The sequence below is a fragment of the Mustela nivalis genome, assembly GCF_964662115.1.
Source record: "Mustela nivalis genome assembly, chromosome: 3".
Taxonomy (NCBI): domain Eukaryota; kingdom Metazoa; phylum Chordata; class Mammalia; order Carnivora; family Mustelidae; genus Mustela; species Mustela nivalis.
This window is the reverse complement of record NC_139022.1, coordinates 61294931-61322791: the sequence shown is the minus strand read 5'-3', so window position 1 is coordinate 61322791 and position 27861 is coordinate 61294931. Positions and strand designations below refer to the sequence as shown.

At 40.2% G+C, this 27861-nt stretch overlaps 1 protein-coding gene across 1 annotated transcript; it reads left to right on the top strand.

The window, feature by feature from the left end:
• On the top strand, nucleotides 1-27861 carry LOC309861204 (2'-5'-oligoadenylate synthase 1-like). The gene is made up of 10 exons (XM_082723935.1): nucleotides 1-115; nucleotides 607-798; nucleotides 1720-1906; nucleotides 4209-4399; nucleotides 6590-6750; nucleotides 11395-11519; nucleotides 17634-17823; nucleotides 20738-20947; nucleotides 21462-21614; nucleotides 27699-27861. The coding sequence occupies exons 2-10, from the start codon at nucleotides 640-642 to the stop codon at nucleotides 27808-27810; spliced, it is 1488 nt and encodes a 495-aa protein (XP_082580061.1). The 5' UTR covers nucleotides 1-115; nucleotides 607-639; the 3' UTR covers nucleotides 27811-27861.

Sequence of the window (27861 nt, the reverse complement as noted above, 5' to 3'; positions counted from 1 at the left end):
CAGGACCAGCTTTACCAATGCAAGCAGAGTTACTTGGCAACCAGAAAAACAAACCATTTCAGGAGCAGCCTGCTGGAGACCGGAATCCCGGACATCTACCTTACTGTGTCTCTTGGTACAAACTTTTATTTTTTGTCTGTTTCTAACTACTTTTAAAAGTCCAGGGAGTGATTCAAAAGACATGTGTAAATCATTACTCATGATAATTTTCTCAAATATGGGTTTCAGGGGGTGGTAAAAATTGAAGAGACAATGGCTCTTGGAGAATCCTTGAGTAAAGAGCGTGTCTAAAGGAGTAGATGCTAACGTCTTTTGGGTCACAGACTCACTTGAGATCGTTTTTAGAAGACTGTGCATATATACCTAGACACGATTTTGCCTTTGGTTTTACTGATGTTACAGCTTCCTTCCTGTTTACATGCCCACGTTTACAAACAGCTCATCTAAATAAGTATGGTGTTTGATTTTAGTGAGGGAGAAACTTCTTAGAAGACACTTCTGGGGCTGAGCACCAATTAGTGCACTAGAAGTAACATCTGTGTTCTCGTTAACTGTAAGGGGCTAGATTTTCTTCAAAGGGCTGATGCTTTTTGTTTTTGTCATCAGCAGGATCCACACCTACTACTTCACTGGGAGAGGATGTGGGCTCTTAAATGCTATAAGTGTGAGTGCTGTGGGAGTGATTTTGTCAGCTACAAGGCTCTGAAGTATCACTTTCGACAGAAGCATTTTGGAAAAGTTCACTGCGAAGAATGTGGGCACGAAGTCCCAAGGGAAAGACTGCAGCATCACAGTGAGGTACACGTGGGGAAAGCAACCCTGCTTTTTATTTGGTTTTTAATTCTCTTCATGGAGATTTGTTGACAGGAGACTAAAAATTAGAACAGAGCTCATGGCCATAGGCCAGGTGGTGGGATGCAGCAGGAAAGCACCCTTTTCAGTGTCCGCTAGGAAATATACACCTCCTGGGACTTCCCTTTGTTAAGGATGCTCAGCAGAATTCACTGGACACAAGTGTTGTATTCAGAGCAGCTGCCGTGGTTGTAATTATTATTCCAAAATGCTTGTGACGTGCCGGGATTCTCACAGTTCTAGAATTTTTACGTTCAGTGTAACCTTAAGAGGTACATGTATATTCTTCCCACCTTCCTCTTCTCCCTTCTCCCAAATAAGGGATCAGAGACCCAATTAGGGAAAATGGTTTGCCCAAAGTCTCCAAATAGTAAATGTCAGAAAAAGAGCCAGTATGTCATTCTTCTGATTTTATAAAACAAAACCTAGTGCTTAAAAAAAAAAAAAAAAAAAAAGTACCCTTTTTTCAGCACTGTGGTTTTCATGGTTCATTTATTAATCTATAGCAGTATTCAGGGGTGTCTGGGTGGCTCAGTCTGTTAAGTGTCTGCCGTCCGCTCCGGTCATGGTCCGGGGTTCCTGGGATCAAGCACCATGTTGGGCTCTCTGCTTCTTCTCCCTCTGCCTTCTCTGCCTGTTTGTGCTTTCTCTGTCAAATAAATAAATAAAATCTTAAAAAAAAAAAAAAAAAACTACAGCAGTGTTCCATCTATATCTAAAGAACGAATGGGCTTTGCTGTGTTTAGGAAACGGAATGAGAATCTCTCTGCTCGTGACTGAGAACATTTAGTCAGAAGCCAAATGAAGACGAGGAGACCTTTCAAACAGCTCTTGTAATTCCTATGTTACGTGTTTACTTTTTCTCAGCCTGTACAGGAGAGGTCAACCATGCAGACGCACAAGCTCAGCTGGGAAAATCTAGAAGAAAGGAATATAAAGCATATGACTACAGAAATATCAAAAACCTGTAGGATGTGTTCGAGGCGCTTTGGAACAATCCTTAGTCGGGAGAACCATGAACTACAGGAGCATCGATTCACAGCCAGGAAAAGAGGTAAAAAAAAAAAAAAAAGCCTCGCTCTTTCCCTCTGTATATATTTATGCAACGGAGAAACCATATTTTGGTTTTCCCTCAGCGCAAGGCTTGAGGGTTGCTTCCAGGAACAGGAAATAGAGAACGGAAGATGGGACCAGGGTGTGGCTTGGAACTACACGCTTTTGGGGTGGCAGAGATGAAGAATAATTTTGCCAAACCAAATTTGAAGAAGAAGTGGGAAAGCCAAGGTATCATTCAGAGAGACAATACAGCACGATTCTGTGGGCTTGCAGTCAAAAGCGGAACCATGTCAGGAATTCAAGTGGGAGTCAGGTTATGGTTTATCCATGTCAAAGACCAGATAAACCACAGAACTAAGATCTTAACACATTTTGCTCTCATATGTGCGGTCTGTCCTCTAAACTAACTGGTGACAGCTGCTCTCTGAAAGGCTCTTAATAAATAAAACTTTTTCCAGGAAGTAGTCATTGCTTCTGGATACGCAGGTGTCACTGAAAAGTAATCATTTTTTGATGAACTTTCCCTAAAGAGAGTAGTATATAAATTGGATATGATGTTTCAAGCTGAAGAATCAGAGTGTCAAAACAACAACAACAACAAAACCAACAATCTGTTAACTCGGCTTAATTGACAAAGCCTAACCAAGGGGCTCTGTATCCCTTGAGTGCTGATACAAAGTTTCTTGTTACTGATTAGTTCTGAGTATGTTCTGATTTCCATTATGATTTTTTTCCTGGGATCCATGATTTATTTAAAGTCTGTGGTTCTTAAAATTCCTTAAAGCTTGAACTATTTTTAGTTATTTTATTACTGGCTTCTCATTTAATTGCACAGTGGCCAGAGAATATAATCTGTGGGACGTTAGTTCTCTGGCACGTGCTGGGTTTTATTGGTAGCTGAGTATATATTCAATTCTTGTGAATGTTCCATGCGTGCTTGAGGGGGAAGTTCATTCCCAGAGAGCATTAGTGAATGCTTTAAGGCACTTGAGCTCTCTTCTAGTCAGCGGCCAATCTAAAATGAATTCTCAGTGCTAATATGAATTGGTTGTATGACCCTGATTAAGGGACACTTTGTGATTGCAGATACTCAAGGATTTTTTTTCCCCCTGGTCCATCCAATGCAGAAATTATGAAAGTTTCTTTGATGTTGAAGGGGCTCAGGATATGCCACCCCAATGCCAATTTGTTGTATTAATTATTTGGAGGTGAGGCAGTTGGGAAACAGGAAAAACAAGAGCACTCTGCTTTCCCTACCTAAAAACAAGCCAGTAATCACCCCCTCCCCCGGACCACGACCAGGAGAGTAGCCTTTATCACTGGAAATCTAGAGATGGATGGCATATGAGTCTTCATAAACAAACAAACCTTTATATCCTTTATCTGCCATTAGCTCCCCTTTTATATTTCCTAGTCACTTTCCCACAATTTATTGGCCTTAGAAGCCCCAAACCCTCTTCCCTTTATCTAGTCACTTGTTTCCAATTTATTGTACTTTGTATAAGTGGTGTACGAGCCCCCAGGTCTCATAGCTACTTTGAGTTCTTTTCTGTAAAGAATTCTGTGCATATTAAAAAAAAAAAATGTTAACAGTGATAAAATGTGTATACCTCTTCTCCTGTGACTCTGTCTGTTGTCAGTTTAGTTCACATGTCCCTTTCACTGAACTTAGCGATTCAGTGTTCACTTCCTTCTCCTGAAGGTGGGGTCAGTCTTGTCAGCATTTCTGGTTCAAAACAAACAAAAACCCCACACACCTACAATGTCCCCCTTTAAAAACAATGTACTGTCTCCAGATTTCTACATGTTGGCTTAGTTTTTTCTTTTTGAAAGCACCGTGCAGGCCAAACCAAACATTCTGGAGGCAGAATATGGCCTGTGGGCTGCTAGTTTCAGACTTTTAATAGATGGTTTAACTTGGAATTCTGTACCCTGGGATCATTTTGTTGAAACTTGTTAACATACATGTTTTTCATTTAGAAACTTTAAATGATTTCATCGACTGGAACAAAAGATTTTTTTTTCTTTCTCACATAGAACGGTTGAAATATCTGTTTTCTAAGAAATTCAGCCATTCTTCTATAAAGACCTAGGGTTAAATGTCAGCTAAGTCTAGAGGGGGTGACGTTTGCTGTTCATCTGATGCTTTACCAGCCAGCAGAGTCAGTCTGCCCGTTATCACAGCTAGGTAATCCTGGGGATTAACTAGACAGAATTTGCATGTAAAATTAGATTCTTGCCTTTGACACACATCTATTTCTGTGCAGCGAATATGAAATCCTGGTTATTTCTCTGTACAGCCCAAATGTCTATAGGATTTTCACCTCATCATATGTTGGAGTGTAAGAGTCCCCAAGAGCTACAGAGATTTGCAGATGAAAATATCCGCCCAGCCTCAGGTCCTCAGAGCGCTGCCTGTGTGGCTGAGATCGTGGCCCTGCTCACGCGGATCCAGGCTTGCTTTCCGGTGCCGACCTCCCGGGTGATCCAGGTAATCTGAGCCCTCAGCCCTCTGGCCAGGCCACACAGCCCTACGGAAGCCATTCTTCTCCCGTGGAGGTAACGCACATCAACCGGGCAAGGTCACGTGAGTTCAAAGGCCAGTGTTGCCTCCTGCGTGGGGCGACACAGCCTGCAAGGAGCCCTTGGAAATGCCAGGGCAGGCTTCAGGCTGGTGGAGCAGGCACGCAACCACGCGACATCTGGAGCCCATTAGGGTTGGCAGTTTCTGCCCGAGGGATGAAAGTACCTTTACATTGGCAGGACCAGGGAACTGGCTCACACTTGACCGATGTTTGTAAATGCTTAAGGGACTTTGAGGCAAAGGAGGTGAGCCTGTCCCCCAGGGCCCTGTTTCATGGCTGAGCAGTCTGCCTGTGGAAGTAATTAGGTGCTGCACTGATGGGCTCCCTGTCAGCCTGAAGACAGCTCGGTGTGTCCAGGAATGGCTGTCCGCAGAGCACAGAACATTTCCTGGACAAAAAAGGGATCCCAATGACAAGGATGATATGGTTTTCTCCCTATTGTTGTTATTACTGTTAACATTAACACCTTCAGCACATACTTTTGAATCTTTGTAGAGAAACAATATAGGGCAGTTCTGAGGGCCTTTCATTCCAATAATTTTTCTGCCCCTTCATTTAAAAATGCACAGATAGGGGTTCCTGCCTGGCTCAGTAGGTAGAGTAGGATACTCTTAATCTTGGGGTCATGAGTTTGAGCCTGCGGAAGAGTGTAGACATCACTTAAAAAAAAAATAAAAAAGAATTTTAAAAGGTGCCCCCAAGTGCACATGTAACTGTTATAAAATCATCCTTAAGCCATGCATTCATTTGAAATAAAAAGTGATTTTTTAAAATGTAACTCAATAGCAAATATGACTTGAGTATGATTAAATTCTTCCTGAAGATAGTTATGACAAAAGCCGGCATACGAAGGTTGTATTTTCTTCTACAGAGACGAGGTGTGGACACAGAGCTGGATATTGGGAGCCAGTGTTCAATTCTGGTCCTGTACGACACTCGTTCAAAACAAGGGCCACTGTTCGATTAAGTTGCAGAATTGTTGTGCCATTTATTCCATTCTTGGAGCCTGACAGTACACATTAGTGTATTGAGAACTCTCGGGTGAAGACTGCTCAAAACTCCATTTCTCATATTCCTTTGTCACTATAATTTATTTTTCTTTTATTATAAGAAATTTCTAATGGGAAATAGGTTTCATAAATTAATTGCACTAGTGAGAACTGTGTTAAGAACAGTTGGGACGGGAGAGACAGGGGGGACACAAGGCACCCATTTGAGCTAGTCCTCATGACTAGCAGATAGAGAACGACGCTGGAGTCAAACCCGGGAACGCTTTCCAATGTCACGTGAAAGTGTGTTGTCCCTTTGTGTGTCACGGTCCTCCTTTGACAGACTGCTTTTGCCTTATTTGGGACATTATGGTTCCCAAATCATAGGTAACAGGCTTCTTTTACTGACAGAGAGATTCCTTTGGGAACTGGCAACCTACATTTTCCTTGAGTGCTAAAGAAGGCAACAGTGTACTGTTAATTACTTAACATTTTAACTTTTATAAAGTTATATTTAGTAAGAGATCCGAAGTAAAAATCTCATTAATTATAATTACAGGACATTTTAAAAATTTTTATTAACATATAATGTATTATTACTACAGAACTTTTTATTAAAAATCATTCAAGATCTATTTAGAAGCAGAGCAAACGAACATCTACCAGGAATGGTAGTCACTTCCGGTTACAACTCTCACGGGTCAGGTTTGTTAGGACACTTAGGGCTGGGGCTGCCTGTCTGGGTGTTCACTGAGGGCTGCTGTTGTGAGCTTTGGACTATACAGTGGCAAATTTGATTCCTGCCCCAGGCCAGTGGCTCCCAAGCAGAAAGAGTCTAAGAACTTGTGGTGCTAAGTCTTCCCAAGGATTTTCAGGCTTTTTTCTGCAAAGAATACTTTCTTTTTCATAGGCGAGGCTCGGTTCTCAGTAGACCATAATACATTGCTTCCTCCTTTTCTTTTTCTTCTTTCAGGGCGAGTGGGGCTCAACTGCACATATTTGAGCTATTCCACAATGTTAATTGACCCTAAAATGCTACAACTTGAAATCTGTGCTTCTCTCAGGGTTAGTTTGGTTTTACCTACATTGTATTGTTTGTCTTCACAGGGTGGGTCTTACATAAAGGGGACTGATACTCAAGGATGCTCTGAGATTGACATTGTGCTGTTCAGTGATGTGTTTGCCGATGTGAACCATTGCAAGAAACAACTGACAGAAGGGTTGGATGCTCTGAGAGAAAACTTGAAGCAAACTTCACATGGAAACAGGTCTGGCTGAAGGTGTTACTGTGAATTCTCTTGTTCCATAGGTAGAAAAGTCAGCTAAGGCAAACTCTTAGCTTGGCACAAAAGGGCATTATTAAATAATAATTACTTGTGTATGCTAACATTAAATTCCTAGGAGGAAATTTGGAGAGATTGCCTCGGAGGCATTTTTTTTTTAAGACTTCTAGATAAACTTCCAATGAAAGTTCATGAATTTGAGATCTTATGATTTAAGGACTAATTATGTCTTCTCCAATGCACCTTTATTTAATTTCCATCCCCTTAGCTGAAATCTGACTCTGAGGAATGCAAACAGGAAGGGGTGGAAAAGGTGCCTCCAAGTACCAAGAATCTTTGAGACACATTTGTCTGATAAACATTCCCTTCAGCGGTATCCTGGGGTCTCTTGCTGATGTGGCTTTGCTGACATTACGCACAATGTCTCCTCTTTGCTCCAAATGTTGAACTAATCAGGCCTGGAGTGTGTGTGTGTGTGTGTGTGTGTGTTTTGGTAAGTTCCAAAAAGAGAAAAAGAAAGAAATGAAAAAGGCTTGACTTGTTATTTATTTTTTTATTTTATTTTTATATCACCTGTTACTTTTTCCAGTCTAGTGAATTGTGGTTGAAGAAAAATGCAAATATCTGTGTTATAAAATGAAGAAAACAGTTCTCCTGTATAAAACAGACCAAGCTAGGTGCCACCTGAATGTGAAAATAAGATCAGCGTTTTAAAACAGTGTCTCAGAACTGTTTCTTAATTTAAACAATAGATTCGTTACCAAGTCCTTGCTTCAACTGAGTATAGAGAAGTAGCTTGAATGTGCCTTTTATTGAAAAACACTACCTTCAGGAATACCAAACACCTACTAAATTGTGGCAGTTAGCAAAAGACGTCAGATGAATGGCACAATGGTAGCTGTAATGAAGTCCATTGGGTTGGAAAGGCAGAAAGAGAAATGATGGAGTTTCACATATGATTATGCTTTGAATGGAGAAAGACCACCTTTAAGACAAAAGAAAACAAAAAGGAGAAATGGGAGAATGTGTTTTTCATTTTACCCATTGCTTCTTCCAAGTTTTCCCCATTAAATTTGTAAACTCTATGGTACATTATACCATTGTTATTATTATTTATCAAAACAGAATGTTAATGTACTCTAAAGGCACATTAAAAATAAGAGTTAGGCTATACGCTTCCCAGGGTGACCTTATGTGGAATCAAAATATTTGTTTTTCATTGTTAGGTCCTTTTTCTATACTCCTCGCCCACCCAACTTCAAAAAACCTTATGGACACACTCTCCCTAAACCTTTTTCCCCTCCTCCACAACTCAGGTGCCCTTTTCCTGGAAAAACAAAACAAACCCAAAGTAAAACAAACAAACAAACAGAACCCCCCAAACCAGTCCTTGAAGGTCTTTACTTTTTAGATTTCCAGAATGAGTTTTGAAGTAAAACCCATGAAAAATAACAGCCCTGAAAACCTTGGTTCATTTACTCTAATTGTTCCTGACTAAGAACACGCAAACTCATTTTCTCATCTGTGTTCCTTCTATTCTTTCAACTCATTAAATAATTTAATTGAAACCCTTTAAGGTTGAACCGAATTCCCAGGTAACCACGGTCTTTCCTTTGTACCTGCTAAGTGCCTGTTCATTTCCTCTTCCCCCAAGTGACTTTTCCAGGGACTGAATTGTTTTAATTCAGCCCAGAATCCATTTTAGCCCACGTTTTATTTTGCTGAATGGTTCCCGTGGCTGAATAGGAGCGTATTTGCTGAGGAATGAGGCTTCAAGGCAAACTGAGGAAGCACCCTGGAGGCAGGGAAGGAAGCAGGTTGTCGAAGGTGTTGGCCTATGCTGAGATCTGTGTGCAGCAGGTGTTTTTTGGGGTTTTCTTCTCCACGACTCAGAGCAACAGAGACCATATTGCAATTCATTTGAAGGGAAAATTGAATTAAGCATGGAAAAGAAGCAGATATGTGGGTCTGACAGTTGGTTTAGACTCCCACCCACTGAGAGTATAGAGTTTATTGTTTCAGTTGATGCCTGGTTTTTGGTGATATATTGTTTGTTGCTGTTATTTTTAAAGCTATTCAGTTACTTTATTTTGAGAGATGGGTGTGAGAGAAAAAAAAAAAAAACCAAAAAACAAAAAACCTCTTTCTTTTCTTTTGAAACTGTTCTATGTCTTAACCTACCAGTAACAGCAACTGTTCTGTGTCAGACATTTGCTGGGCCCTGCTTGTGAATGAAATCTCAGGAGACTTTCCCATTAAGCCCAAGGTACTGGAAATCATTTACACGCCAGAGGAACTGTGCTCCTCTCTTTACATGTCAGTGTGTTTATTATTAAAATACCACAACGGGAAAACATACTCTCCGCTTTTAAGGAGACACAGCTATAAAATATGCGTCATGCCTATAATGGTTATGGTTATAATGGGGAGTTCTCGCCATTATCTCCTATGGCTTTGATTTAGAGGTTTTGAAAACAAGAATCTCTGTTTCATTGTATTATCCAGTCAGAGCATCTTAAGGCTCTCCTCTGAGCCACATCACAGGACATCGCAGGACATCGCAGGACATCGCAGGCATTGTCTTAATAAGACACGGACAAGACAAGACCTGTTCAGGGACTAGGCTGACAAGAACAGAAGGGGAAATAATATCACCTGAGGGTTTATGAGCAGGCCCTGCTATGTCCCATGCCTCATTTCTACTAATAATATTAGCAAAAATCTTTTGGGATACTCATTGGAGAGTAAGATACTTGCAGGGTAGCATAAGAGAGTACTGGCATTCTCTCTAATCTTGACCCATTCTAGAACTCTGAATTCCTCAGCAGATCTAATACTTCACTCAGACTCTCTGGTATCCACAAGAATAAGCTTCACACACCTATGGCCATGTCCCCCATAGCCCTATCTCTTGGAATTTCTAGTGATTTTTAAAGATTAAACCCAGGACACTGTGCATAAAAAATCTTAGTTGCCTCAGGTATGTTCTTTTTCCAATGAGGGTTTACTGTTTCTTTCTTCACCAAATAGAGTAAGAGCTGATTGTCTGTGTCACACCTCATACCCATCAAAAAAAACATGTGTGGAGGCAAAAGCATTGGTGTATTTTAAGGATCCCCAGGTGACTCTACCATGTGGCCAAGTTAATGGACCACTGTTACAGCTTGGTATGTTTGTCAGGAACTCCCTACTAGTCCTTGTCACCTCAGCCCTGGAGACTGAACCCTAATCCATGTTGTCTCAACCCATTAAGACTGTCAACTGGGTGTGGTGAAAAATAATGAATACTGTTATGCTGAAAATAAAAAATAAATTTATATAAAAAAAAAAAAAAAAAAAAAAAAAAGACTGTCAACAATCCCATTCAACTCTTCAAGACGTCCTGCTTTGTTTCTTTAACCATACGTGTCTCAAGCATCTTTAGAATTCAGCAGATGTTTGGAGGGAGAAGAAAAGGTCATATTTCAGGTTCAACTATCCACCATTCCCTTTTCATCAGGATTGTGGCCTCCAAGTCTCTCCACATTGTGTTAGCCCCAGGAGCTTGGCAGGGTTCTCTGCTGGTTTCTTTAACCCCAGCAGCTTCTCTTTACCCAAACAAAATCCATATTTTCATCCTCTAACCTATTCCCCAAATCAGTGTATGTCCCCAGAAAGAAAGCAGCAGCGTATACACCCATCTGTTCATGATCTGCTGTCCTGACCCTCACCGGACCTCAGCCTCTCTAGCTTCAACTACCTGGTGCCTCTCAAATATGCCTAAACATGGTTATTTATTTATTTATTTTTATTTTTTATTTTTTAAAAGATTTTATTTATTTATTTGACAGATACCACAAGTAGGCAGAGAGAGAGAGAGAGAGAGAGGAGAAGAGGAAGCAAGCTCCCCACCGAGCAGAGAGCCTGACATGGGGATCGATCCCAGGACCCTGGGATCAGGACCTGAGCCAAAGGCAGAGGCTTTAACCCCCTGAGCCACCCAGGTGCCCATACACATGGTTTTTAAAATCTAATTTTCTGGTTGTTCTTATTGAGCATCAGCTTATAAACTACTCCATTATACCCAGAAGTAGAAGCCAGCTTTCTTTTAAAATATTTTACTTCATCATATTCATGATTGACTATTATCTATGCCCCAGTCCATACTCAGATGCTAATTCATTTAAGTTACTTGTTAATCACCTATTACTTGCCAGTTACTAGGGACAGGGGAGTGAAGAAAATATGCACAGCTCCTGCCTTTGTTCAACTAATACCCAAGTGTGAGAGAAATAAGCAAATAATATAATTCCAAGTGGTAACTAAATGTTGTAAAGACCCATCAAGCAGGGTAAGGGGGCAGGAAACAGGGAGGGAGCTCTTGTTTTAAAGGGTGGCCAGGAAAGGCCAACTGGAGCAGCAGAGACCTGAATAAAGCCAGTGCTGAAACCACGTGGATCATCTTCAGTGAGTGTATTATAGGTATGGGAACAACAACTGCAAAGACCCTGAGGAGAGAACATTTCTGGAATGTTCAAGAAATAGTCAAGAGAGTAGCAGCGGTAGAGTAAGGGGAAGGATGGTTGAAAATCATCCTGTGTTTCATTCTTTCTCTATTCTTTCTCATGCCATGTCATATTCCTTTTTAAGGATCCTAATGGGAAAGAGAGCACCATTGTCTTTAAGATTCAATTTTGTATGTACGGAAGGTCTCCACAGTCATTCCTTTGAGATCATGGCCTACTGGGACATCCTGGGGCCTGCTCCCTCCACAGGTAAGATATATTTGTTTTGTTTCACAGGAAGCCTTAAAATGGGTGCCTTTTCAGATTGTATTTAGGAGGGCTGACCACTCTGGACGCTATATTGATTGAGGCATAGGGAACCAGACTGCTTATAGTAGAACTGGAACACAGAGTGTTTTTAGAAGGCACTTTTCTACAGCACATGAACACCATGTATCTGTATGCCACCGGTTTCTAATTTAAGAAATGTGATCAAGGATTGACTATTTGTCTGATATAATGGAGTAGAGAAAGAGTGCAAGAATCCCTTTTTGAGCCTAACTTGAATTTGCACCAGGATTCACTCACCATCAGGCAAACTCAGGAGGATGAATGAGTCTCCTCCAGGGGGAGAGATGGGTTAGAAACACAACTTTAGCCCAAACTCAACAGATCATTGTTGAAGAGAGAGGGGCTTAATACTTAGCACCAGTGGATACATGCCCCTCCCTGTCTCTTGGGGGAAGATTTCAAAAAATTTCGAGGGAAAATTGGAAGAGCTGTTTTCTGGCTATCTGCTATGGTAGCCAGAGCTCAAGTCAGCCCAGCTTTGTAGCCTGAGTGGTAGTGTGTAGCTCTGGGGCTTTTGTGGAGTGAGGAAGGCGTCCAGAGGGCCTTAGTAGTCAAGAGGCACCTTCACTCTGCCTTGAGAAGAGGCAAGAACAGGCCTCTCTCCTTGATGCTCCTACTTTCTTGGTACTGGCAGAAATGGTTGTGCCTTTGGCAAGCACGACCACCCTGATGGCATTACTGTTTTTGGTAGGACCCTTAATACTTCTGGTAACAGCAGCCATAGAAGACACTGGACCATGCAAAAGATCCAGAGAAGATGGTAATGACAAATAGCATGTGGTATGGAAAGGAAGAGTCTACAAACATAAGTGAGCTAGTCGATGGGGGCATCTTAGATAGGGGAGGAATCTGAGGGAACTCCTTCAGGAAATGGGAAATGAGAAGGACAGAGTCATAGAATGACATTGTTATGGCCATTGTGATGTTACATTTATCCCTAAGAAGTTGTGGTATCTGGAATGAGATATGAAATATAAAATTTAGTCAGATGTATAAAAAGGGAGGATAAAGTATCTCCATTAGGCAAGAAGATGAAGACCCTGTTATGGGCCCCTCAGAATTCACTTATTGAAGCCCTAACTCCAGTGTGAAGGTATTGTGATGAGAGGCCTTTAGGAGGTAATCAGATTTAGATGAGGTCATGGGACTAGAGACCCCTTGAGGATTAGCATCCTGAGAAGAAGAGAAGGAGACCTCTGAGCTTCCTCTCTGGGTCACGTGACAGCAAGAAGGCAGCCCACTGCATACCAGAAAGAGGTCTATCACCAGAAACCAAATCTACCAGCACCTTGACCACTTCTCAGCCTCCAGAAATGTGGAAAAATATATTTCTGTTGTTTAAGCCATCTGGTCTGTGGTATTTGGTTATAGTAGCCCAAGAAGAGGCCCAGACTAAGTGATTTATATAGATGTAAATACATTCTCCAGAGAACTTGGGACTTGAATCTAGGCTTCTGTGTGAAGAATATGTATATTCTTGTATACATATAAATACATATATAAGTATGTGTGTGTGTGTGTGTGTGTGTGTGTGTGTGTGTGTGTGTATTCTCTTTGAGGCAATAGGTGGAAACAAATTGCCAAATTGCCATGAGCCAATACATGGTCAGTGATTCTTCTGCAGTTTATCAGGACATATTAAACATTTTCACTGTTATTTATCCTTTTGGACTATTATTTGTGCAATATCTACCACGTGATCTCATAGGAGATCAAGATTTTTGTTCTTTTGGAGCTCGCATTTTGTAGGCGAGAGATTCATGAAGTATCTGTAGCCCTGAAGTATCTGATTTTCCTAAAGCTCCATGCTCTCTCCCATCTCTATGTCTTTGCACACTGTTTCCATTGATACATTTTTCTTTATTTTTTTTAAGATTTTATCTATTTATTTGACTGAGAGAGATCACAAGTAGGCAGAGAGGCAGACAGAGAGAGGAGGGGAAGCAGGCTCCCTGGCAGGGAGCCCGATGCGGGGCTCGATCCCAGGACCCTGGGATCATGACCTGAGCTGAAGGCAGAGGCTTTAACCCACTGAGCCACCCAGGTGCCCCAACTTTATTTTTTTTTTAAGTTTATTTAAATAATTGCTCTACCCAATGTGGGGTTCTCGAACTCACGACCCTGAGATCAAGAGTCATAAGCTCTCCTGCCTGAGCCAGCCGGCGCCCCTAATGGTATACTTTTCTAAACTGGTCCCATCCTACACTCTGCCTTGCAGTTTCTGCTTACCTTTCAAGACTCAGCTCAGTGTGAGCTCAACTTCCTTCTCTAATCTTTCCTAGACCTGCCTGTTGTGCTTTTCTCCTTTCTCCTTGTATCACTGCCACAGTGCAGTCCTCCTGTATTGTCACTGTGCACGAGTTTGGCTTCCTACAGTGTTTGAGCTCCACGAGCATAAGCTTTTTCTTTGTGCCTGACACTGGTTTTAATTTTTTTTTTTTTTTTTAGATTTTATTTATTTATTTGACAGAGATCACAAGTAGGCAGAAAGGCAGGCAGAGAGAGAGAGAGAGAGAGAAGCAGACTCCCTGCTGAGCAGAGAGTCCGATGCGGGGCTCCATCCCAGGACCCTGAGACCATGACCTGAGCCGACATCAGAGGCTTAACCCACTGCACCCAGGCACCCCTCTGGCACTGTTTTATTCAATAACTGCTTATGGAATAAACGGAATGAATACATATAACATTGGTCCTACCCTCTCAGCCACACTCTAGAGGAACATGTTGACTTTCTTGATCTAGTTCTTTTACTTACCAATACTGTTGGACAGTGTGCTGCTCATGTTAAAATTACATATATTGCATGCTTGCCACCTTCTAGAAGCTATCAGCACTGGGGTTGCAAACATGAATAAGACCCAATAAGGTTTATAGTCTGGAGGGGAAAACAGATACATGCATAGGTCATTTTACTATAACATCACCTATAATAAGACAAAAGTATGGGGAACTCTGAAATAAGAAAGTGCTGGGAAAGGGAGTGTGGACTCTTAGGCTATCCTGCAGTTTTATTAAGTCCTCTTGGCTCTGATAATCTTGCTGATCCTGTCAGATTTTTTTGAAATGCTGTGATGTATCCAGCCCCCATTATATGCCATATATAATTCTCATTGCTAAAGTTAAAATCTGAATAAATGATCCCATTTGACTTTCACTAAAAGCCTAAAAGAAAGATACTATCTCCAGTTTCAATATTTTAAAAAATTGAGCCTTAGAAAATGTAAGCAACTTACCCACAGTTAGGTCACCAGAACATAAAGGGGCTGGGTTGTCAATCCAGGGCCTTCAGACTGTCTAGGACCCGTGGAGACTGATACAACCTCCAAGTTCTGTAATGGAGAGAACACCCTGGGCTTGAGGCCAAATCCCAGATCTATTTCATATTACCTACGAGACCTTAAGTAAGTCCTATAAAACTCTCAAGCCTCATTTTTTTCATCTATAAAACAGAGATAGTTGCAAGAATTATAATAATGAGATTTAATTTGAAATCATGTAGCAGAATACTTAGTACAATGAAAATTTTTTTTAAAAAGGTAATTCTATCCCTTTAAGTCTTACCATAGGCTCACCATGCTCTCATATTTGTGCAAATTGCTTTCTTTCTCTTTGGTGCAGACTTCAAAAGCACAGTGGTTAGCTAACAGCAGCTCCTGGGTAATTGTCTTGAGGATTTGAGGCTATATCAGTAGCTCTCGGGTGAAAATGTCCCCCAGAGGAGCAGAAGCATGTTTTTACACTGGCTTCTAAGTCCCCTAAGTTCTTGAGCACAGCTGTGTGAAATGAATTGAAAAAGCCTGAAATTATTATGTAGCCCCGCTTCTCTCCACTGAGGTTGGGGAGTGGGTTTTATAGAACAACAAGAGTCCAGCAACTCCAACAAGTCCTAGGATTTCAAGGAATTTTAGTGGGCAGCTCTATGTTACTAATAATTGTCAGATCAAGACTCCGATGATCGCCTCAAATCTTCATAGGCATCTTGTTGTTATTCCCTGCACATCTTACGTACGCGCTGAACAATGAACAGCACAGCCTGTGTGCCACAATGCAGCCCAGAGCCGGATATCTGACGAGATCTGATTGATAACATTTCTGCTCCAGATAGGATACTCAGACCATCTCTACCAGCGTCCCTTGGGAACATGCCAGAAATACAGAATCTTGGGCTCCATCCCAGACCTACTAAATGAGAAACTGCCTTTCAAAAGATTCCCACATGATTCCTGTACTCATTAAAGTCTGAGAACACCTGAATTAGCCACCAGTTAGGAAGCATTTGGGCTCAGATCCAACCTGCAATAAAGGGCAGTAAGGTGACAACAGAAGGCTTAGCTTCCCAGCCATGCTGACTTTGTGCAACCTACTTAACCTCTCAGACTCTACTTCCTCACTTACACACTGGCGAGAATCATAGTTCCTGCATCTCTGGGATGTCGAAGAGTAAATGTGTTAATAATTATTAAGCACTTAGAATAGTATTTGATTCAAAGCAAGGGAGCCAAGTATTCCTGCTTTACAAGTGGTGGCTATGATAGGATGATGATAAAATAAGGCTTAATAAACCCACCTAAGTCACACAGAAAAGAAACAAAAAATCATAAGCCTCAAAAATAAGTTAGAGACCTTTAACTTGGGTTCCTGCCAGTGAGGAACTTTGAAGGAGAGTAAATGTTGATACAGTAGTAGCTTTGAGTAGATAATCTCTGGGTCAGCCAAGTCATCTTATCAGCTAGAGTAGGTCATCAAATACCTGACATACCTATTGAATACCAAAATTTGAGTTAAATTATTGGGTTTTTTTCCTCCTTATCATCATAAATCTTGAGTTTCTGTGCCAGTCTGATTGCTAAGAAAGGCAGAGAGCCTCCCTGTAGAACCGAAATGTCTTTTGGAAGTTGTTCTAACGATTGTGGCTTAGAAAGTTTGGAGCTAAAATATATGTGTTATAATATGTCTTGGTAAGAATATTTGCCATATGTAACTCTATTCGCTTATGTTTATCATAGGAATTTGATTTTACTCTCTAATCTGTTGATAATCAACCTACTTTAGAACTCTGATTTGACCTGAACAACTGGACCAGTATGAAAAGGCTGTATAGATATGCTTGAAATTAGGACTCTAGATCAAGTCATATATGTTATTTATTATAAAATATATTTTATAAGTTAAATAAGTTCCTGGCCAGTTAACTTTAAAATATGTGTTGTAGATTCAAAATTTGCCACAATTAACAAGGGTGTCATTGTGGGACAATTTAATTGGACAGAAGGATAGGTAGCATATAGGTATGTATCCAAAATAAAATCATATTAGAAATTCAAATTATGTTGAATTGGGAAAATTTAAATAGATTATGATCAAAGATACTAAACATTTATATTTCCTACAAGTAGAGTAAGCACAACCTGAGTTGGTGTTTTATGAGATTGTAGTAGTAAGTCTACAGATGATTATTTGATCATTCTTGCCATTTAATCTAGTTTTCCTCTCTCTTTGGTTTACAGTTAACTGAAGTGGATTATTTGTTTTAAATTTGACCTTAACACATCTTTAAATCTTCTCTACCCTTATAAATATAATAAATTCCCTCAAGAGTCCGGGTGGTAGAATCTCTTCTGCAAGTTTGTGTACAAACAGGAACAATTTAGATATGGAACAAGGGGGTTTATATAGGTTATTGTTGAGAGAGCCTGATGGCATTTAACTTATATGTAGATGATATTTGAAGTAAGGTAATGAAATCTGCTTCTGGAAATAAACTTCCTCTGAGAATAGACAGAAAATCTGCCTCATCAGAGTTGCTCCTAGCAGAGTTTGCTCAATTTGAACTGCTCTGGGATCATGATGTTGAAGCTTTCTCTTTTAATGACTTGGGCAAACTGGAACAACTTTCCTAAGAAGAAAAAAAGAACAGTTTTGTTTTAAATGACCAAGGTCTCATTAATCAGGGTAACCTTGTATCAGGGGAAACCAAAAAAGGAGAGGAGGGAGCACATACTCACAATGGTCTTTGTTCCTTGGTGTCAACAGATTTAAAACTTCACCTTTATCGCAGACTGTACCTCTGTGACGACAGTGACATGGCGCAGCTGTGTGCCTTGGCCCTCTTGCCATACCAAGTGGATTTTGTCAAGACATCTGTGGCAAGGGTGAAGGAGCTCACTCGTTTAATGATACATTGGTTCAAGACATCATTTGCCAACTCCACAGAGGAAAATAAGTATGTACCAGCACAGGGACACCATGGGAGCCTTCCTCTTTTCATATCCCTTTCCTTCACACTTCCAGGCCCCACCTCTTCCCTTGGTAGGCAGAGGAGAGGGAATATATGGAGAGAGTGAGAGAGAGAAGGAGAAAGGGCTGTCTAGGATATGGGACATCTGTATCAATTATTCTAGAACAACATAATGGTTTGGTAGGAACCAAAGAACAGAAACAAAAATATTCCCTGGCATAACCAGATGGATTGGGGCAAAGAAGGAAGGCACAGGAAGAAGAAAAGGGAAACTACTAGCACAATGTGAGTGGGATGTTTACTCTTTGAAGCCTCAATTGTTCCTTCCTCTTTCGCCAGTTTTATTAGGGGCAGAGCTGTCTTTCAGAGAAGGGGGTCCTCAAAAGCTAACATGTGCGTGTTCTTGTATCTTTCCTTGCCTTTGGTAGAAATGTGCTCTCACTTATGATGAAGGGATGTGAGGGAGATTCAGTGACTCATCTGAGTATTTTAAGATAAACTTTTCATAAAGATGTAGAAATGAATTTTCCATTCGGCAGAAATAGCAGAGACAAGGTATTTACTATAACATATTTATATATGGCACTTTCTACAAGGACTGTGTCTTCTTTGTCTTTGTATAAAGTTGCTAATATCTTGATTTGTTCATCTTAATCACTCACTCTACTCTTTGTGTATTTTTCTGTTTACTATTGAAAACATTAGTCACTTTGCAAAAACATGTATTACTTCTGTATAATTTCCTCCTATTTCTAAAAGTCTTTAAACGTCCTATATGTTTTTTCTCATTTGGTTGGGTAAAAATTTATTATTAAAGATAGAAGGACAGAAGAACAAAGAAATAAAGCTTCTGCCTAAGTAAGATTCTTGGTCAGATGACAAGCACTGGTTTTGAAATCTAACACTTTTTTTTTAATGGAGAGCCTTTATAGGTCTGGAAGAAGAAACTTATCTATCGCTATAGCAGAACAATAATTCTAAGACTTAAAAAAGGTGGTATTGTGGGGAAATTGGACCACATATGTTATAATATGGTAATTGGTTTTCTATTTTGGGAAAGTAATCTGGTAAGGTTGTATTAAATATTTATTATGTGTTAAGGATTTTAAAATACTCAACCATTTTTCGAGGTAATTCTCTTATATAAAAAAGTGATAATAAAACATAAAAATTGTTTATTTATTACTTGGTTTCAAAAAAAAGGTTGAGGCCATTTATTAAAAATATGTTATAAAAAAAGAGTACTAAAAATAAATGTTTAAAAAAAGAGTTTAGAAATACCTGGGGAACCAACCTTGGGGAAAATAAATCCCATTTTTAAAAGGAATTCATATAAATATATTCAGAATTGTGCTTCCCATGATAAGGAAAGCTGGGAACAACAGAAATGCTCCTGAAGAACAAATAAACTTGCACACAACTGGAAAGAGTTAAATGAAACAGTGTTAAATGGCCCAAATAGAACACAGGATAATAAGAACAAGTGTTTGAGGTATGTAACTACCCATGAGAACATGCCGTAAAATGTCTTTCTCCCCCCTACATTTACTCTCATGGAATATGAAGAGCGTCTCCTGCTTGAGTGGTTTTCAACCATGGTTTCCTTTTGGCACATGGGAATATTAGCTGGTTCCCGTGGAGATGGATTTGGAGTCTGGTGTTTGTTGTTGTCAGTCCCTAAGGGAGTCCTGCAGGAACTGAATTATTGATCAGCTGAAATCTGGTTTGTTATTTCATGACCAGGATAAAAAGTGTTGTTTACTTCTGGTTTTTCTTATTTCCCTTACTGAAGTAAAAACAAACGACCAATAGTGATAGTATGAAAATATTTCCATTCTGCTTGGGGAAAAAAATTGCTTGATTTTGCAACACATCTTCAAAAGAGATTGTATGGCTGATGAATGCCAAGGCAACAAAAATACATATTTGGATATCAATCAACACAAAATCCTGAAACCACCTGTTTTATTTTCTCTCATGAGTTTGTTTTTAACCCTCGGCTTTAATTTCTATTTCATTTTTCCCTGGTGTAACATAAACTGCAACTTAAAAGATTACTGTAAAAAAAAATTTTCCTTCTTGACCTCAAATTCCCACCTCCCTAAGAATATTTAGGATATATTTTGCCAAATTTGTTTTTTATGTATGCTTAGTTTTTTAAAAACAAAGGACAAATGGGTTTTGCAGTTTATGTGTCACTTAAAAATTGTTTTTCGTTTATCTATATTATATCTTTTTATATCTGTACCTAGAGATCTTAGAGATCTACCTTCTTTTAATGAGTGCACAGCACAGATTACTGCTAAGACAAATAGAATGTAAGGTTCAAATACAAACCACATATGCAATATTAGGTATTCTGGTAGCAATATATAGAAAGGTAAAAAGTAATAGATGAAATTAATTTTAATAATATATTTAGTCCACTATATCAAAAATGTTACCATTTCAACATGCAATCAATATAAAACTTATTAATTAATATTTTCCTTTTTTAAAAATATAAGTCTTCAAAATCCAGAGTGTGTTCAAGTCAGCTGAGCCACATTCTCTACAGAAGGAATAGAGTGGAAAATGCTGATAAAGGGAAGCATATGTCAAATTTGTATAGAGTTGATTGTATTAATTTACAAAAAAGACTGTATTGATTTACATTCTTACCAACAGAGTGTGTCTGTTTTCTCACAAACTCAGCCACATTGGATATTATCATTCTTTATATTTTGTCAATCTACTGGGTGGAAAATTATTGTTTGATAAACAGATTGAAAATAGAATTTCTTCTTCTGTAAATTGCCTGTTGGGCTTAAATTTTTCTCATAACTGAATAAATCTGTCTTCATTTTCTGGGAAAAAGACAACCCAGGGAAGTAGACAACCCTTCCATCTGTGTGTCTAGGTTCCGGAAACTTCCCTCCTCTTACACCGTGGAGCTCCTCACCATTCACATCTGGGAACTGGCGGGAAAGCCGCTGCTCTTCAGCCTGGTGCAGGGAATGAGGGCAGTCCTCAAGCTTCTGGTTCGATACGCAGAAATCGAGGTTGTTTGGCACAGACACTACTGTCCCACGTTCCCCATTTTTGTAAAGGTGAAGCAGAAACACACAAGGTAACTATCTTTTTCTGTGCCCTTAGGAAAGAAGCAGCATATTTGTCAGCCACAAAGAAAGTCTGGAGCAAAGATAGCTTTATTGTGATTCACTGTAAATGAGCAGTCCTTAATTAGCACAGAGTCCATTCCCTTTGATTACTTCTCACAGAACTTTAATTCTCAAGTGTGAATTATGAGTAATTTGAGTGGAATGAATCAAATGTGGATACACATGGCCAATGGGGAGGAAATTGAAGACAGGAAAGCAGGGAGGAAATGCCTCCTGAAGTGAAGAGGAAAAAGGAGAAGGCGTCTGTGTTGGGGGGGTGCGGTGGGGAGGCAAAAGCAAGATGCTGCTTCCTGATGGGTATTAGCCCTCCATGGGCTTGCTTTCATCCTTCCAAGGGCCCTTTTCTTAACCACGTTCCTTCTTTAACTCTGACATCCCCTTTTCTCACTATACAGCAATCAAAACTGAGGTCAGACATGGATAGTTTTGTGTTTTGTCTTGTTTTGTTTTGTTTTGTTTTAGACCATTCATTTTAGACCCTGCCAATCCTACTGTCAACGTTTGTGACACGTGCAATGCCTGGGATGAAGTTGCCCTTGTGGCAAGACATAGCCTACTGAAACCTCTTTTCAGCGGAGTGAGAGCTGAGCCCCCTTGGCTTTTCACAGACAACTGGTAAACTGGACAAAGAGCTACTATCCTTGGATTTCCATGAAGAAAATAAAAAGGACGCTGAACACATTCCCAGTTAGAGTGGTCTGGAGGAAAGTCTGTATGATTGTCTCACTCTAAGTCATGACGTTCATAACCCCATCTTTAACAAACGTATTGATGTGACTTATCATTTAAGATAAAAGAATCCATTTCAGCCTTCAGGAGAGTTGAACCATCCTCTCCCATCATTTGGATTTATTTGCTTTGGTGGCCTTGTGAAAAAAATTTTAAAAAAAATCAAAGTAGCCACAAGTGAATAAATAAATAAAATTCCCAGGTCATTTGAGAGATTAACTGAAAGGGTAAAAAAATCACTTCCATTTTTTAGTTTTAGTTCATTATGTCTTCAGGTTGACTTTTTAACTCTCTTGGTGATCTGGAGTTTCACTGGGTCACCTGTGTTTTCAAGATTTCCCTACAAAAACCTGCTTGCACTATGTACAGCCTGTTCATTTCCAGACATAAACTAACAAATTGTTACATGGAAACATGGAACTATCTGGAAGAAATACCATGGACTGCCTCAGAATAAACTGTTTCCAAAATCATTTTATGTCACAACTTATGGGTCAGAGTACAGCCATTCTTGAGGTTGTAAGGTGCTCAGCCCTAAGTAGGGGAAAATAAAATACTCAGGCTATGAACTGTCCAGTTTTGCCACAACTGTTTTCAATTGGTGGCGTAAATTGTTTTGTTTTGTTTTGTTTTTTTCTATTAAGCAGTGTTAGCAGCCACTGATAATGAAAGCCAGGGCCCACCAGAAATAGACCGGAGGAAATTTCCTGACTCACTTGCATAGCAATGATTCATCAGCACGAAAGATGTATGAAGTGTGACTGCAGATTAATGTGAGTGATTAGGCTCCTCCACAAGACAGAACTCTTACATATAAATGAGCACTGGCCCCTTCAGGCGAGTCCTCAGAGAACTTGTATGCTTATTCCAGTGATGTGATTGGTCTGGAAACACTTTTAGACTTCCCCTCAGGGGAGAATGTTCTTTTGAACATCCTTAACGGTGACAAAATTTGTCTTTGAGGTTGGATTTGATTTTTGGAAATGGTACAATGTATTCACAGTGGACATCTGTTATTTTTTTGTCTACCCAGAATCCTTTTCTCCAATTAATGGTTGGAGACTGCATTTCTTCTATTGTTCATTCTGTCTCTGAAGGCTAAGGACAAATATTTTTTTAAATATCTTGGGAAATGGCCACATTTTCTCACTTTGGTAACTGAACCCATATTTACCTCAGGTGACTCCTCCTTCTCCACAAGATCTACGTTGTTTAGATTGGACAAATTGACCACTAGTTCTGGGGGGACAGGCGTGTGACTTGGGAATGGTACAGTGATTCATCGAACTAAAATACCAGTATAGCACCCCATTCTGGAATTTGGATTTGAACTGGTGGCAAAGAATTTCTTCTGCTGCTATGAGGGGAGCATGAAAACACAGGTCATCATCTTGCTGCTCCACAGGGACAACCTGCCTAAAAATGAAGTCAGTACAAAAGAAAGCTGATTTGAGAAGTGAGCAACAATGCACATATATGCAAATATGTGCGCATCGGTATCATGAGAGAGATCAAGTCTTGGTTTGTGCTCCTAGATACAGATGTATCTGGAACAAAAACTCTTGTGTCACAAGCCAATAAATTCCCCCTTTGCCTACTAGGTTTGATTTGGGGTTCTACCTTACAACCAAATGAGCCCTGATTAGTCCAGTAGAACAAAGCCAGGTCTGGTCAATGAATTAACTCATCATCAAGGAGTAAGGAAGACACCAATACACTGATAATACATTTCTACTCAAGAAACATTCATTGAGCACCTGCTAAGTATGTGATCTAATAGTCCAGATGCTAAAGTAAACTAGTTGGTTCAGGGGAAGGAGTTTTCAGCCCACAACAGACACTGCTTTTCTTCTTCCTTTACTCAAATGAATTCAGAGGATCATTTCCAAAGAGGAGTTCATGGCTGGAATGTCTTTGCCAAAGATGGCATTCTTGAGCACTGTCAGAGCATGTTACTAGTTTCCTGAGGTGACTAATTTCTTAAGAAGACAACAGTCATTTGAGGTTATGAGTTCTATCTTTTTAAAAATAGAGTCCCATTTTCCTTCTGTGGTCATACTTCCTACAGAACATGAGAACACAAGAATTTCTATGTAGGGGAGCAGGAGGATGATTAGCACATAATACATAAATTTATTTCAGAGTTGGAAGAACTCCTGAACTCTGTGAGATCTGACATTGGAGTGAGAGAGGCAGTGAGTGGGGAAGAAGTCAACTCTGTCACCAGTTTTAGATCTACATTTTTCAGCAGCATTTTTTCACTTGAAGAGGCTCTTCCTTACATCAGTTTGGTGGGTTTTTTTTGTTTTTGTTTTTGTTTTTGTCTACTCGGAGGATTAAAAAAAAAAAAGCAAAACAGAATAATATAGTGTGATTTTGCTCTGAAATGAGAAAGGTCCGATTTCTTTGGTTGCAAGGTATGTGATCCACTCAGATAAAAAGTAAGAATTTAGTGCAGGGCGCTTGGGCCAGCAGCTCTTGTCATCCCTGCGTGGACTTCATACCTTTAGCTTCTCCTTTCATCTCTGCCTTTCTCTGCATCTGTTCTCTGCACCATTCGGCATCTCCTCTTTCTACTCAGCAGCTTCCTATACTGACTGATGGTTTCTTCTTCCTCATCACTTGTGCTTGCACAGACCACAGACCACAGTGAAGGTGACTCTTCCAACTTCCGCTCCCAACTCAACCTGGCAAAATCCTTTCGTGTTTCTTAGTTCACATTCCTGGGGGGACAGACTGATCAGTCCAGTTTGGAGTTTCAAGCCAGGTTACCCAGAATCACCGGCGAATCATGGGGCAGCTGTGGTCAGGATGGGGCAGGGTCATGTGGAGCCTAATGAGAACACCCAAGAAGCAGGAAGCCTTGGGACTGTGGGTGCATGGGACAGGTTCCATGGCTACTACCCTGTTCAGTGTAGTCCTCCTTTGTGTGTCTGTGGCTTTCCTCACCAGCCCTGGTGAAAACAAGTCTGCAGAGAAGCTTAGTAGCTGTCATTTGTAGGTCACACAAATATTCCTATTTCTCTGGTGATACCAACTCTTAAAAATTTTCAAAGACTTTGTAAGAAGGCAGGAAAAAGGTACCTTTTCTTCAGTAAGTCAGCAAGTGGAAGAAAGCATGATCAGAAGAAGCAACAAGTAATAGCAGTGGGTGGGGGGTTGGCAAAGTAATCTGGGGGGACAAAGAGAAAATAAAGAGACTGGAGAACCAGTTTGGGGCTGAGAAATACACCCCGGGAGGATTTCAATACTATGCACTAGACCCAGACTACCCTTGTTCTACCTTCTCCTGCCTACTCACAACCTAGGGATGTGTTAGATCCCATAGATCAATATTTGGGGTGTCCTACTGCTAGGCTAGTAGGAGAAGACTAGTTCGGGAAACTTGCCCCCCATTTATGACCTCGCTTTTATAGAAAAATGCACCCTCAGGGTTGAACAGCTGACTTACAATGTATTTGTGGTGTATCATTGCCCCTACCAAGTGAGAACTGCTATAGTTAGCAATCTGGGGTTTTCACTTGCAAACCACTCAAGAATCCGTGCTTCTTGAGAAGCGGCTTCTGCTTGCCTTTCCCACAGCCTACTTTGTTCCAAGGTACAAAGTGCTACCAGGCTTTAGTCAGGTTTAGAGAAGTGACTTTAACAGGAGCTAAAAGAGATTTGCATGGTCTCTGGTAAAGGGATTAAAACTAAGTCCAAATGTTGTTAAAGCCTAAGTGATAAAACACTGGGAGCTGCTCTTTCGGTAGAAGAAAGGCAGCCGTATCTCTTTGCCCCTTCTGTTTTTCTCCAGCTTCCAGAAAAGGTAGAGGGGCAATATTCCCTTCTCTCCTTTATTCCTTTCTGCACTCTGCCCCAAGAGGCTGGTTACATCTGAAAGGGCAGGGCTGTGCTGCCCACTAAAGAATGTGTTAGGTAGATTTAGGCCAAGAGCTCAAATTTAAGTCTGATCAGAAACACCTGGTAAGGGCGCCTGGGTGGTTCAGTGGGTTAAGCCGCTGTCTTCGGCTCAGGTCATGATCTCAGAGTCCTGGGATCGAGTCCCGCATCGGGCTCTCTGCTCATCAGGGAGCCTGCTTCCTCCTCTCTCTCTGCCTACTTGTGTTCTCTGTCAAATAAATAAATAAAATCTTTAAAAAAAAAAAAAAAAAGAAAGAAACACCTGGTAAAGTGGTGAATTATCCAGATCTTCTCCTGTAATTTGGTCAACAGGTCTGGGTGTGGCCCAGGAACTTTTTTTTTTTTTTTTTTTTTTTAATGAGCAAGCCAGATGCTTCTGGTATGGATATTTTATGTATCATATTTGGGAAAGAAAGCCTAGATCCTGGGGCAGAACCTGGCTGTACCGCTAAGATGCAGTGTGTGTGTGTGTGTGTGTGTGTGCGCGCAGGTGTATGCATGTGCTTACCCTCCTTTAGCTCTGGGCTCCAGGAAAGCTTGTTGCTTACACAGGTCATACCTCGCTCAAAGGAGCTCAACATTTGAATCGGGGCCAAGGCCAATTGGAGTAATAGCTCCCACTAGCTAGGCTAAGGACCTTCCTGGGTAGAAGTCATTCTCAAATCTTGTTGCACATTGAAACAACCTGGAGAGTTTTAAAAAACACTGATGCCTGGGCCATGCTTCCAGAGAGTTTGATTTCATTGGTCTGAGTATAGTCTAGACATTTAGGATTTTTTAAAGCTCCTTAATTATTTCTGATGTGCAGCCAAAGTTGAGAACCACTGTGGCAGAGAAAGTGATTTTCATGTTCCTAAGAGCCCTGGCTAAAAATAATATTCACACTTTAACACCATAGACACCATAGAAGAAAACTTAATATTTGCCTTTCTACAAGGCAAAATGAAAAAGTATCAATAATATGTAAGTGATAATATCTTGAGTAGTGTTTACTTGTAAACATAGTCAAGGATAATGAAAATATTCTTCTGCTGGCTTCTTCCGTCCTTTGGCAAGAACGAAAGGCATGGCATGATACAACTCAAAATTCTCTAAAGCATTTCAGAGATAAAGTCAACTACACCAATACTGCTAGCTTCAAAATTTTCCTCTAAAGAATCAGGGAAGTGTTAAATCTTTATATGCTTTTTCCGCTTTTCCCTGAGACATAAATGATCAGATTCAAAGTTGATGTGGGTACAGCATTTCAAGAATATTTGTGATTTTCTTCTTCTTTTGTAGAGGTAAGTGAATGAATTTAACAGAAAACATATCAGTGGACTATAGCTTTTGAACAAATGGACAACCAGATTCTGGTCATTAGAGGAACAATGACTTCATTAAATCAGTGATATTCTGATAGGTTCACACACATTTAGTGACTAGTTTGCTTTCAACTGCTTTTTCATAACAATTTGGGTGTTTCGGATTTTGTGAAAATTAAACTATCTCTTGTCAAGACACAATATGATTCTGTATGTAAGAATAATGACATTTATCTTGGAAGTAGGCTACACGGGGCTATGTCTAAAATAGCTCGGATCCCTGCTGAAAAGTTTAAGAGATGGTAAGTCTGCTGAAAACTAAGAGTTCTGAACTGAAGATTCTTGGACAGAGTAATCCATGGACTTTGGAAAAGTCCACAAACTCTCTGAAACTGTTTATACAAATTTGAATGTATATACTGCACTCTATTTTCCTAGGAAGAGGTCCATGTCTTTCACTGGATTCTCAAAGGGGCTGTCACCACAAAAGTTTAGGACCCAGAGCTCCATATATTTAAATAGCGAATCCTCTACCGTAATCCTCCTCAGCACAGTGTATCACTGAGAACAGATACAGAAAAGGAAAAGTAGTAATAATCGACTTTGCTTTTCAACCTGGCTCTTCTGGAGTCTAGAATTATGAATGTTTGAGTGATGTACTGATTGATGTACCTTGTGTCTTAGCTGACATTAATTTGCTCTAAATGAGCATCAAAGGGCTCAGCAATGGCAAAGATTCTGACTTCTGTTTCTTTTGCTATAGGTTCCATGCCATTCCAGGAAGAGTGGGCAGTTTTGACCGGCTGAGAAAAACTACTATTGGCCCGGGGGTGAGAACCTCTGCTTTTATTTTACAGAATGGTGCAGTTTTCTGATTGTAGGGCAGAGAATAAATTTACTATTTTCCCAGCTGATTTCAGTTCCTG

Coding starts and splice junctions, on each gene's coding strand:
- LOC309861204 (XM_082723935.1), top strand. CDS start 640: ATGTGGGCTCTTAAATGCTATAAGTGTGAGTGCTGTGGGAGTGATTTT. Junction 6,751..11,394: donor CAAACTTCACATGGAAACAG/GTCTGGCTGAAG, acceptor TTCCTTTTTAAG/GATCCTAATGGGAAAGAGAG. Junction 17,824..20,737: donor AACTCCACAGAGGAAAATAA/GTATGTACCAGC, acceptor CTGTGTGTCTAG/GTTCCGGAAACTTCCCTCCT.